Raw genomic sequence first — 12,937 nt, forward strand, 5'->3', positions numbered from 1 at the left:
GGGCAGAGCTGGGCTAGGTTGGACCGGGCTGGGTGGGGCAGGGCTGGGCTGGGTTGGGCCGGACCGGGCTGGGCTGGGCACCAGGCAGCAGGGCAGCCGCCCTGCAAGAAGATGGAGGCGTGGGAAAGCAAAGAGGGGCTTTACTTCCATGGGTTTATTGGAAAAGAAATGGGGCCTGGAAGCTCAGCACCTCCTGCTGGGGAAGCTTCTCCTCAGCAGTGTTTGGGTGGGAAACAATTCCAAAAAGTGTCCATATCCTTCCTCCTCATCCTAGGAGCTGTGCTTGTCCCACACGAAGCAGCATCCCAGTCTGGCAGTGAGCAGTGCAGGTGCTCGTGGGCATACCAAGGATTCTCCCCGAGCAGGAACATCAGGATGGAGTCCCCTGACATCTCTAGCTCTCCCCGTGGCCTCTCAGAAGCTGGGGAGGTTGCTCACCACGCTGGAGTTGCTGGAGAGAGGTGCCCTGGGCCGGGGGTTCAGCGCCACGGAGCCGTGGAAGCTGTCCCGGTACCGCAGGGAGCTCTCTGTGGAGGACCCAGAGTTGATGTCCGGGATGACCACGCAGCTCCCGGGCTCACAAAGCCCCAGCCTGAGGCAGCAGCAGCACAGGAGGTTTCCCACGGCCCGGCGAACCTCCACGCTGCGCAGGGAGTAAATGATGGGGTTGACTCCTGAGTTGAGCATGGCCAGAGCCAGGGTCCAGTCCAGGCTGCGGAGGTGTGTGCAGGTCCGGGCCTCGCAGAAGACATCGAAGAGCAGCAGGACAAAGAGAGGGCTCCAGCAGAGGATGAAGGCACCCAGGATCATCAGCACGGTCTTGAGCAAGCGCAGGGACCTTTTGCGGCCGTGACGGGAACTGGTTTGTTTGGAGCTGATCTGGACCAGCTGGAAGATGGAGATGTAGAGGCCGATAATGCCCAGGAGGATGATGCTGAACATGACTACGGAGAAGAGGATGTAGTTCTTGGAGTAGAGAGGCAGGAGGAGGGAGCAGGCGTGGAAGTCACAGAGGCAGTTCCATCCCAGGAGCGGGAGCAGCCCGATGACCAGCGCCAGCAGCCAGCAGGAGACGAGGAGGCCGCGCAGGCGCCGGGTCTTGCTGGCTTCGTTCTCAGCGATGGGCCTCACCATGGCACTGTACCTCTCGATGGCTGTCACCAGCAAGCTGAAGGTGGAGGCAGCCAGGGCGACGAAGAGGATGCCCTCCCGCAGGAACCAGAGCTGAGGGGAGAGCTGGAAGGTCTTCTTGCCCGAGAGGCAGAGGTTGCACAGGTAGGCAGTGCCCGCCAGCAGGTCGCTCACCGTGATGCTTGCGATGCAGGAGTAGACCCAGCGCCGGGCTCGCAGCCCCCGCAGGATGGCCAGCAGCACCAGGAGGTTCTCCAGGATGATGACACAGCTGATGGTGACAAAGGTTATGCGGAGCAGGCCCATGCCCTCCTCTCCAGGCTGCCTGTTGGTCAGTTTGCCTGTGAAGTTGTAGTGCTGCAAGATGAGGTTCACGTTCCTCGTGGCAGCCAGCTGCAGGCAGGAGCCTTTCCTGTCGAGCAAGTCAAGTCTGAGCTGAGGATACTGAGCAGAACTGAGTGGAAGGGGAAGGGAGCGATTCGCCAGCCAGCTGAGCTCTGTACCATCCATCTTCTGAGCCTGGGTGGGCAGCCAAGGGATGCACGACAAGCCAAGGGTTGATGTAGAGCTGGGAGCAGAGCAGAACCTCTGCTCCAGGGCTGGGGACAGCTCTGAGCCCTGTGACACGTGAGATGGGGGTCAGAGTCCTGTCTGCCAGCCCCACGGCACTGCAAGAGCAAGGGGAGAGGAGGGTGAGGTGTTTTGTAAGTCCATGCATGAGGATGGGCTTCCTGTTGTTTAAAGAAGTTTCCTGTTGTGTGCTTGAGTATCGATAGAGTTTTTAACAGCTGTCATCATTTCTCAGTGAGGGTCTTGACTGTTCCCAGCTCTGCTGTGATTGTGAAGGGGGGACATGACTGAAATAATGTGTCAGGCCCCTCTTCGAGCCAGGGCAGGCTGGGTGGAATGGGGCAGGTAACACCTCATACCTTGATGGGTAGGGTCTGTTGGTCTGAACAAAACCAAGCACCAGCAAGAGCATCCAGAGAGCCTGAGCCTCTGAGTGCTTTGCCTTTTATGGCATTAAATCCATCCCTGAGCCTGGCCAGAGAGCAGCTGCATTTTCATCAGCTCCCCTGTGCACTTCCCACACATCCTTGTCCAGGAGGAAGCTCCATGGGCTCCTCCATGGGCCCAGCTCCTGCCACTCTCTCAGGACACATCCATCCAGGTCCTGACTGTCAGTGCAGCAGATTCAGGCACCTCTGCACCTGAGGCCAGTGCTCAGCTCCACTCAGTTCCAAGGAAAACATCTGCTCCAAGCCCCCCGTGTCCTGACATTGCCCCCTCCACCTTCAGCTCTCCAAGCACCTGCTAGAGATGGGTCAGGATCTGCCCACTGCCTGAGTCCCAGACAAGGAAACTGAGGCACAAAGCTGCTGCCACCTGCCTGGAATTGCAGGAGGCACAAAAAGGCTGCACTGAGGCCAGAACCCAGGAGTCCTCACACCCTTGTAATGTTGATGTCTGTTGTTGACCTGTTCTGTGTCTCTGCAAAACTTGACTGGAGAGAAAGCCTTGACAATTCCCAACCACCCCTGCTGGGTTTGCACTCACCTGCCATGATGGGCACAAGGCTCTTGCTGCCAGAGGGAGGTTCAGCAGCTGCTTCTCCAAGGCCCAGCACAGAGTAGGTAGTAGGGAGGGCTCTTTGTGCAAAATAAGTAAGATTTCTACCTAGTAAAGTGAAAAAAGGGAAGTTACAACATCAACCACATTTCTATGCAGGATGGACCCCACCCAAAGCAGCTGCAAAGAGAGAAAAGGCAGGGAGAGCACCTTGTAACTCAGGCTCACAGCAGGAGTTGTGTCTCCTGCTCTCTGCTTTTTCTCTGTTCCCTCTCTAGGCTGGCACAAAGCCATGAAGGGGTCCCCAGGCTGAGAGTGAAGTGTGGGGATTTCTTCCCTCAGCATGGCAGGGAGGGACTTGTGGTTCTTGCACAGCACCTCTGCTTTATTCTTGCTTCAGGCTGAGTCTCCAGCTAATGCCTCTCAGGACAGAACTGGTGGCTTGTCCCTAAGGGATGAAGAGGATGAAGAAGCTTGCCTGAGGAACATCTCAAATAGCTGGCAGCATGTGAGCAGTCTCAGGAAAGAAATAGCTGAGAAAATGAGCTCTTTGTCCCAGAGATTTGTGACGAGCAAGGTAGGGATGGGAGGCAAATGGTTTTGATGGCAGATAAGCAGCTGGGACAGTTCAACACATTCACCCCTGGGCTGCCAGGTCCTCTGGACCAGCAAAATAATCCTAATGCCCTCCCAGCATCCCACTGAGGTCCCTCAAGTCCCCTCACACACGGCTCCCATCTCAGGGCAGGTCAGGGTGCAGTCCCATAGCCAAAGGGGGCTCAGCTGGGACTTGGACTCCGTGCTCAGCAGAGCAAGGTTTTGCTGGTGGCACAAATCCCCCCCCAGTGCTGCTGACAACAGACCCGAGGCAGAGAGTCCCCATCTCCAGGTCCCCAACCCTGCCCAGGCCAGGGGCAGCTCCACTCTGCTATCAGCACAGCCCCAGCCTGAGCTTTATCTTGGCACTTCTCCTCTGCTGCTGTTTCAGTTCAGATGTTCTTTCTCTGAAATGAAGGGGAGTGTGGGGGGGGAGAACACCCCATCCTGCAGCATTTCTCATCTCTTTCCTTCAGATCAAGACCACAAGCTACATGAAAGTGCCTGATAGCAGCTGAGTGCTGGGCTTGGAAGGACCAGGGGAGCCATGGGGGTCAGCTGCAGCCCCCTGAACCCTCTGCCAGAACCCTGCCCCAGAACCTCCACCCAGCCCACTCCTACTGAGGCCAAGGGGAAGGCAAAAGCATCTCAGTCCCAGGGGGAAGTTTGTCTGCAGACAGGGATGCTCAGAGATGCCCAGGGCAGACAGGGATGCTCAGAGATGCCCAGGGCTCCCTGGGTTTGTGGCTTGGTGACTGCTGCCCAGACACCTCCTGGTCCCAGGAGGGCATCCAGACAATGGAGGGAATGAGCACTGCAGAGGAAAGAACAGCAAGATACAAATGCAAGATAAGATATCTACTATTTCTTTTGAGGTTTTCCTGCTGTGCTGCTGCACAGCCCTGATTAAAACTTGTATTTTCAGACAATCTGATTTAAAAAAAAAAAAAAAAATCCCTGGGTGAAGCTCTGTGGAAAGTTCTGCCCAGAGGGCCCATCCAGGCAGCACCCACAATGGCTCATGGGCAGCTGGTGTCCCCATCTCTGTCCCACAAGGCTCCCTACCCACCTCCCCATCCTTTTTTCCCCTGTGTGGCCCCAGCAAAACCCAACGTGAGCCAAGGCATTGATTTACCAGCAGGTGTTTTTCTGCTCCAGGAAGGGTGGAGTTGTGATGGTCTGTGGGTTGGTAGCATTTCCCAGCTTTGGTCTCTTCTGCTGTCACACCCCAGTTCCCAGTGGGGCAGGATCCTTCTGGTCCCAGTTAGCTCAACCCCTCTGACTCGGGGTCACACCAGACCCTGGAGATCTGTGCCTGGGTGCCAGGTGATGGTGGTGATGGTCTCTGCAGTGCACCTCTGGATTTGAAGGAAAAGAAGGACATGAAAGAGAAAGCTTCAGCATCACCTCCTTTAGATCAGTGACCAGAAATGGCAAAGTTTTGTTAATTTGTTTTTTTCCTTTGAAGCACCATTGCTTTCTGAACTTGCATTTCTCCATGCAAAAACATGAAGCAGGAATGGTAAATAGCCCAATAAAACTCCCCTCTCCACCACCCCCATAACAGACAACCCTTAGAGGTGGTCCCCATGAAGCCCATCACCCCCCCAGGGTGTCACCCTGCCCTCCTCTGCGGCAGGTTTGAGGATTTGATGGTGAATTCACCAACGCCGCTTTGCACCCTTTGGGGCAGAGCCCCTCCCGATGCCAAACTTGTCCCCGGGGGTGGCAGCCCCGAGACGCTTCCCCCCGTGTCCCCACGCCGGGTGGGAACGCGTCCCCCCCCACCCAGGGCAGGGGCTGAGGGTGCTGACAGAGGCGGTGCCGGCACAGCTGGCGGGGCTGTGGGGACAAACCCGAGGTGAGCCCTGCACAGGAAGGACAAAAAGCAAAAAAAACCGAGGGCAGAGCTGCTGGGCTGGGGAGGGACGGGACGGGGTGGTACCGGTACCGGTACCGGGTCAGGGCTGGGGCTGCTGCACTGTGTCTGGAGAGCATCAAATTGTCCTAAATGCTGCTTCTTCATCATCATCATCATCATCATCATCATCATCATCATCATCATCATCATCATCATCATCGTGCATCCCTTCCTCCACACACTGGTTCTGGTTTCCCCTCAGTTTAGGAAGGAGATTGAGGTCCTGGAGCAGGTCCAAAGGAGGCAACTGGGCTGAAGGGACTGGAGCACAGATCCTATGAGGAAGGGCTGAGGGAGCTGGGGGTGTTGAGGCTGGAGAAGAGGAGGCTCAGGGGAGACCTCATCACTCTCTCCAACTCCCTGAAAGGAGGTTGGAGCCAGGGGGGGTTGGGCTCTTTTCCCAGGCAACTCTCAGCAAGACAAGAGGGCAGGGTCTCAAGTTGTGCCAGGGGAGGTTTAGGTTGGAGATGAGAAAGAATTTCTTTCTGGAGAGGGTGATCAGGCATTGGAATGGGCTGCCCAGGGAAGTAGTGGATTCTCCGTGTCTGGAGATCTTTCCAAAGAGCCTGGATGTGGCACTGAGTGCCATGGGCTGGGAACTGCAGCAGGAGTGGATCAAGGGTTGGACTTGGTGATCTCTGAGGTCCCTTCCAACCCAGCCAATTCTATGATTCTACTTTTCTCCTCCCTGCCTGTTCCACATAAGAAGTGATTTGGGGCAGAGAAGTGCTGGTTCTGTGATAGACCCCGAGGAGATGGGTGGAAGCTGTGCCAGGGGAGGGTTAGGCTTATGTTAGGGGACATTTTTTTCACTGAGAGCCCTGTCAGGCGTTGGAATTGCCTGCCCAGGGCAGTGATGGAGTCACAGTCCCTGGAGGTATTTAAAAGGTGTTTGGAGCTGGTCCTGAAGGCCATGGTTTGGTAGTTTGCTTATGGTGTTGGTCAAAGGTTGGGCTGGATGAGCCTGGAGATCTCTTCCAACCTAAAACCTTCTGTGGTTCTGTTTCTGCTGTCTGAAGCCCAGCCCAACCCTGGTACTGGTGACCCCACCAGTCAGTCCTGAAACCCCAACAGGGCATCTGAGCTTGGAGCTTTGAGGTCAGCACCACCGGGTTCAAGAAGAAAACAAGACTCTTGCCCAAGGTCACTGTCAGGACCAGAAGGTCAGGAAGGAGGGAGTGCAGCAGGGCTGGGGCTCAGCTCAGCATTTAAACAAATCACACTTTGCTCAGGGCAAGGTGAAGACAGGAGCTGCAGCCTCGTTTGTAGGGAATTTCAGGTCAGGGAAAGGAGAGAGCAAGTGAATCCAGAGCAGGGTGGATGAAGGCTTCCCCTGCTCCCCTTTGCCAGTGGCAGAGGGGAAAGCCCAGAGGGGAAAGTTCTGCTTGCCAACAAAGCATGGAACAACCTGAGCATCCCCAGGAGCTGCTGAAGGCACAGCCAGAAGTCAGAGAAATGGGGTTTCTGCAAGTGAATGGGATTTGTCCTGCAGTCAAACTGTGTGAGAAATGCAAAATCACATCTCAGAAACACCCTAGGACACCTCTCCCATTCAGCACTCCCGAGATTCTGGGACTGGGCTGTGCCTTGCTCTCCCTGCCCTGGCCTTTCTGTCCTGCTTTATCACCCAGCAATCACAGCCTCAAGGCATGTGGGGCATGTGAGCAGGCCAGGGCAGCAGAGATGCAGATAATGCTGCAGGGCTGCTGCACTGCTCTGATTAGCACAATCAGGCCAGCACACACGGTTTCCTGGATGCTGGGTACTGCTGGTCCCAGGCTATAAAACCAGCCCTCGGGCACCAGGGGACTCAGACTTCCACACATCTCAGAAGGAGTGGCCAGCTGTGGGAAGAGATGTGCCAGACACAGCCCCTGCTTGTCCTGCTGCTCCTGCTCTCCTGCCCATGGGCCAATGCCAGTAAGATGGGGTGCTGCAAGGTGCTGGGGTGCTGCTGGGGTGCTGCTGGTCTGGGCTCTGAGCCCCAGCAGCTCATCCTGCGATGGGTGTCTTGCAGGTGCTCTGCAGAGTCAGATTGTGGGGGGCCACGAGGCTGAGCCCCATGCCCACCCTTACATGGCATACCTGAAGCTGGGGATGTCAGCATGTGGGGGGTTCCTGGTGGCCCCTGACTGGGTGATGACTGCTGCACACTGCCGTCTGGGGTGAGTACTTCACAGAGGGGCTTAATCCCTTCCTCTTCCTCCTCCTCCCCTGGACTGGGAGTGTGTCCATCACTGGAGGGGTTTTAGAGAAGCTTTCTTGTCCTCCTGTGCCGAGCAGCTCTCTCCACCTGCTGACAAAAAGGAGGGGATGTGGGTGGGACCCAACCTCTCTTCCCCTTCTCCCCTCTGGCCAGGAATGCCACGGTCATCCTGGGGGCTCACAACATCCTGGAACCAGAAAGGACCCAGCAGGTCCGAGGAGTCCTCAGATACCACATGCACCCTGAATACAACCCTGAAACTGTGTCTAATGACATCATGTTACTCAAGGCAAGGCAATTCTCTAACAGGCAATGGGTTGGGGAGGGTTAGAAGGGGGGTAGAGCAGGGCTGTGGGTCTAGGAGGGTCTGGGCACATCCTTGCTGTTAGCTCCTTCTGCAAACCATCAGCTGCTGCTGCCCAGGAATGGGAGGGACCTGGGAGGGAACCACAGGCAGGGCTTGGAGCCCCATTCCCTGCTCAGAGCAGCTCAGCAGAGCTTGTGTTGAGTGTCCTGCTAGATCTCCCCTGTCTCTGGGCACAAAGCTTCCCTCAGCTGTTCTGCTCATAGCCTGTTCCCCAAACCTTGCCTTCTCACAGCTGACAACAAAAGCCACTCTCAATGACTATGTGCAGACCATTCCACTGCCCAAGACCAGCAGTGACCTCCCCACGGGCACCAAGTGCAGCATTGCTGGCTGGGGGCTGATCGATGACGACCGGGCAACCAACAAGCTCTTTGAAACCAAAGTCTCCATCTACAGCCGCAGGAAATGCATCCACTTCTACCCACACCTCAGCACGGGCATGGTCTGTGCTGGCAGCTTCCACGAGCTGAGGGATTCCAGCCAGGTAGGGGCTGGGGGCTTGGCCATGGAGCAGGACACCTCTCGGGTAGCTGGGGCTGCTGCTGACCCAGACTGAGCTGGAGTGTGGTTTGTAGCTCCCATCTCCCTGAAACCAGGGTTCAGGTACAGCCCCAGCTGCCCGCAGCTCCTCCAGCTCAGTGGGTACGTGGGGCAGGAGCAGAGCCACGGATCCAGAGCAGAACCCTGCTTGGCAGGGCCTGGGCAGGGATGGAACAAGGGGAAACCTGTTCCCACAGGGAAGAGGCCTCTAAAACCAGTCTGTCATCTGTCCTCAGGGAGATTCTGGTGGGCCCCTGGTGTGCAATAAGGTGGCACAAGGCATCGTTTCCTTTGGGTACGACAGCCCCCCGGGGGTCTACACACGCATCTCCCACTACCTGCCCTGGATCCACAAAATCATGAAGAAGTAGCAGTGGTAACACTGGTTCCAGCACTGGTGCAGCTCTGGAGACTGCACTGGTTTCCTCCCTGCCCCTGGTGAAGGCTTCATTTCCTCCTCTCTCCTCGGGAACCTGAGTGATGGGGACACACCGGGGTCCCCCCAGTTCTGCTCGGAGGCTGAGGCTGTCCCAGTCTCTGCCCATCTCAGGTCCAAGGCTGTGTTAAGTGGCCCTGGCAGAACCCGGGATGGTCCCAGCTGGCACTAGGAAGCAGCTGTGCTACAGCAGTCCCTGTTTCCTTCAGGGATAACCCTGTCCCTGCTTGAACCTTGCTGCACTTCAAACACCCTCAGTAAAGTCAAAGCTGCATTTCCCAGCGTTTGTCTCCTGTCTGATGCCTTTCCCCGGGGTCTCCTTTCTGAAAGGGAAAGCTCAGCCTCACTCTGCAGGCACTGAATTCCTGCCAGACTGGGAGGATGAGCCACAGCTGCCATCCCTATGGTCAGGGGGATGAGTGTGGTGCAGGGAGAAATGGGCTGTGCCTGGCAGTACCTGCCCGGGAGGAGCTGGCAGGCAGGATGCTGTGTGCCAGCAGCATCCAAAACCTGCCATTCCCTGCAAAGCACCGACTGTCCCACTCTGCAGGGACCTTTTGCCGTGGTGATGTGGCACTCTTAGCACATGGAGCAGCCGGGACAACGAGCTGGGTCACAGGGAAAACCCGGTGGAGAGTTCTGAACATTCAGAAACTGCGTAAAATTCAAGGAACAGGATGCTGGTCTCGGTTGTACGGAGCCTCCCACCAGTCCCGCTGGCAGGGGAGGAGCTCTTGCGTCTCCTCTTCTCTGAGATGAAGGGAAAATACGAAAATACGTCCTCACCTTTGTATTTGTCACCCGGGGAAGCTGAGAGGGGTCCATCTAGGCTGCTGCAAAGAGCTGCTATCAGGTAGGAAATCTGCAAGTGGGAAGGCAGCAGCTGCTTATCTGTGCAGCAGAAACTTCTCATCAGCAGGGATTTCCCTGAAGCTGCAGCCTTTGCATGAGAGTGGAGCTTTCAGCTTAAAGCAGGTTTTGTCTCCTGGGTTGCCCCAGTTCCTCACCCCTGCTGGGGCAAACGCTCAGATTCCTCCTTCTGCTGGAGCCTGGGCACTGGTGTCAATGGGGAGCCAAAGGGACATCCTGGGGGGAGCACCTTTGGGATTTGCCACCACCTCTTCCTCCAGCAGAGTCCTTCTCACCATGGGCTGGAGAAGGAGGGAGTGGAGCTGCCATGGGGTAAGGCAGATCCCTGCCATGCACCTGGGACTTGGCTGACATTTAAAAATCACTGCCTGCCAGGACACGACCCTTCCCAGAGGGGTAAGACCAGGGAGAGATGGCTTTGAGTTATCCCTACCCACTGAAGGGCCAGAATCCCAAACCTCTCTCCATCCTCCCTCAACAAAACAGAGGGAAAGTGAAGCCCCTGAGCCAAGGTCAAAGCTGTGTTCTTGTCTTGGTGTTCTCTCCCACTGGCTGGTAGGAGACAGTGAACTCCCCACTTTAACAGTGAATAATTACATCTAGGAAAAAAAAAACCCCCACAACACTTAAAATGTTGTCTTTTGCTGTACAGAGCAGAGCCCCAAGTCAGCAGCTGGTGCAGAACAGAGACCTTGTGTCCACAGCAGCTCTGACACTGCTCAGGAAGCTGCCACTGCAAGTTTTTGCTCTCACTTGGCCATCACCAGTGGGCTCACATCAGCTTTGGTCTGTTAGCCAGGACCACACTGGCTGACAAAGCTGGGGAGTCCTCAAATGCCCCTGCCCAGTCCTTGGGCCTGGTACATGGTGCAAAAGCAACCTTGTGCTTGCAGAGAGAGCTCATGATAAAAATCAAGAGAGTTTGTAAGTGCCCAACAACAAATGTGAGCTGCAAGGGAAGAACACATGGGTAAGAGAAGTGCTCCCTCCAGCTTCTAGCTCCCTGGCAAGGGGTTAAAATTGATTCTGTGTCTAGAAGGATGTCAGATATCCCAGATCAGACCCAAGAGGAAAGTGGGTTGATGCCCAAGGCTGAGGCTGACTGAACTCCCCTCCCAAAGAGCTGAGGTTTGCAACTTGCAGATAGATTAATCAGATGAGTCTGACTTCTGTGGTTTCCTGGAGTCTCATTTCAGGCTATAAAACCTTACTGGGAGTGGGAAGAGACCCCAGATGCAGCCTCACCTCCAAGGGACCCACAGAAGCCGAGAAGGCAATGAAGAAGCCCCTGCTGAAGCCCCTGCTCACCCTCCTGCTGGTGACATGTCCCTCAGCTAAAGCCAGTAAGTACAGTGGCCTGGAGGAGAGGACGGGGGAAGGAAGAGTCCCAGGTGGTCCTGTGCCCCCCCATCCCCTCAGATTCGGTCCCATCCATTGCAGATGATTCCTGGAAACGGATGCAGGGAGGAGCTGGAGCCAGGGTGTCCCCAACACCCTACCTGGCCTATTTGCAAGGAGTGAACAACCAGTTCTGTGGAGGCTTCCTGGTGGCTCCCAGATGGGTGATGACAGCAGCTCAGTGTTCTGAGTAAGTTTCTGCTCTGCTGGGGCATGGAAAGGGCTTTCCTCGATGCACGTGGCTCTGGGTGACAGCTCTGTCCTGGTTCCAGTAACACAGCCTTAGGGACAGTCCCCACATCTGAGCAGTAACAAAGAGGATCAGCAGAACCTGGGAGCCCAGGGACCCATGTCCAACCTGCTAGATTTAAAGGGTCTCCTCCCCATCCCGACATTCCTCATGAGTTCCCTCAGGCAGCTGCTTCTGCAGCTGAGATAGAGGCCAGGAAAAGGTACACGGGCCCAGAGCAGGCTCCTGATTTAGAGATCTTCCCTTGGTGCCACAGGCAGGAGAAGGCAAACCACATCCCCTGTGCTTGATTTTACCAGACACCAACCTCTGACTGTCATCCTTGGAGCCCACACCATCCAGAGGAGAGAGGAGAGATGGCAGACATTTGAAGTCCAAGAATATCATTGCCACCCAGATTTCACCATTCCTAGAAAGGGAAATGACATCCTCTTGCTGAAGGTAAATACCTGCCTGGCCCCAGCTGCCTGAGGTGCAGGGCTGAGCTGTAACCCCAGAGCAGGAAGGGTTCAGCCTTTATCACTGAGCAGCTACAGCCCACAGCACTTACTTCTGTATTTTCTGTGCTTTTGCCCAGCTGAAAGGCAATGCCACCAGCAACAGATACGTTAAGACCATTTCCCTTGTAAACTCAAAAGTGCCCGAGGGGACTGTGTGCAGCACAGCTGGCTGGGGCTCCAGAACATCCAACACCAGATTACACACAGACAATGTCACCATCATCAAACGAAGGGATTGCCTCAGCCGATACCCTGGACTTGCCAACAACTTGATTTGTGGTGACAGCAAATTTGCTGGGGAACCTGAAAAGGTCAGTCTTGGAATTAGGGTGTAGAAAGCTGTAGGGGAGGTTTCAGCCAGGTGCTGGGTACAAACCTGACTTAGGCTGAAAAACTTTCCTGCAAAGGTACTGTTTAAAAATTGCTTATTGTCCTCTCAGCTCTTGCCCTGGGGAAGCTCTCTCCAGATATTTGCAGTCTTGCTGTCCTGAGAAGCCAACACTGACCTCTCCCCCCTCCTCCATTTCCCAGGGTGATACTGGGGATCCACTCGTCTGTGACAACACAGCCTACGGCATCTTCTCCTACAAGCAGAAGCATTTGCCTGGTTTCTACACAAACATTGTTCCTTACCTTCCCTGGGTCAACAGTGTGATGAAGTCAGGATGACCCAACCCACCCCCAGCTGCTGCCCTGGAAAACTCTTGCTTCAGGACCCCACGCTCGCCTCCTTTTCCTTCCTTTCTCCCTGGAAAATCTCTTCCACAGACACAGCAGGGACTTCTCTTTGGCACAGCCAAACTATGGGAGTGTGGGGAGCTCGGTGCAGAAACTGCACCCTGGCTCTGAGTGTTCCCTGTGCAACCAAGGGATTTCACTGCTCTGATTTACCCCCCAGTCAGGACAGCCCTGAACGAGGTGAGAGCAGCTGCTGGAGATTTCTGCTGCTCCTGGGGGAAGGCAGAAGGATGAGATGGGGCAGATCCAAGGAGCAGCCTCCTCCCTGCCCCATCCATTTCTGACATCCCATTTCTGAGTCTCCTTTGGCCAAACCCTGGGATTAGTGTTGCCCCAGCTCCAAGGAGGACACTTCCAGTTCCTGCTTCACTACTGCTGCTGCTGTTCCCTTCCTCTGGCACTTGCTGCCTCCTT

The 12,937-nt window shown here is 55.6% G+C and overlaps 3 protein-coding genes across 3 annotated transcripts; 2 read left to right on the top strand and 1 right to left on the bottom strand.

The window, feature by feature from the left end:
* Positions 1–182: 182 nt before the first annotated feature.
* Positions 183–2,982, bottom strand: S1PR4 (sphingosine-1-phosphate receptor 4). The gene is made up of 3 exons (XM_008499267.2): positions 2,911–2,982; positions 2,689–2,808; positions 183–1,799 (listed from the first exon to the last, which is right to left on the bottom strand). The coding sequence occupies exon 3, from the start codon at positions 1,639–1,641 to the stop codon at positions 415–417; it is 1,227 nt and encodes a 408-aa protein (XP_008497489.1). The 5' UTR covers positions 1,642–1,799; positions 2,689–2,808; positions 2,911–2,982; the 3' UTR covers positions 183–414.
* A 4,102-nt stretch (positions 2,983–7,084) lies between these two features.
* Positions 7,085–9,041, top strand: LOC103533359 (duodenase-1-like). Its single transcript, XM_030466333.1, has 5 exons — positions 7,085–7,138; positions 7,236–7,383; positions 7,578–7,713; positions 8,024–8,275; positions 8,568–9,041. Exons 2-5 carry the CDS (start codon positions 7,295–7,297, stop codon positions 8,700–8,702), a joined length of 612 nt encoding a protein of 203 aa, XP_030322193.1. The 5' UTR covers positions 7,085–7,138; positions 7,236–7,294; the 3' UTR covers positions 8,703–9,041.
* A 1,752-nt stretch (positions 9,042–10,793) lies between these two features.
* LOC103533421 (granzyme E) lies at positions 10,794–12,454 on the top strand. The gene is made up of 5 exons (XM_030466668.1): positions 10,794–10,980; positions 11,078–11,225; positions 11,585–11,726; positions 11,863–12,096; positions 12,317–12,454. Exons 1-5 carry the CDS (start codon positions 10,794–10,796, stop codon positions 12,452–12,454), a joined length of 849 nt encoding a protein of 282 aa, XP_030322528.1.
* The last annotated feature ends 483 nt before the right edge of the window (positions 12,455–12,937 follow it).

Source organism: Calypte anna, chromosome 28 (genome assembly GCF_003957555.1).
Source record: "Calypte anna isolate BGI_N300 chromosome 28, bCalAnn1_v1.p, whole genome shotgun sequence".
Classification (NCBI taxonomy): Eukaryota; Metazoa; Chordata; class Aves; order Apodiformes; family Trochilidae; genus Calypte; species Calypte anna.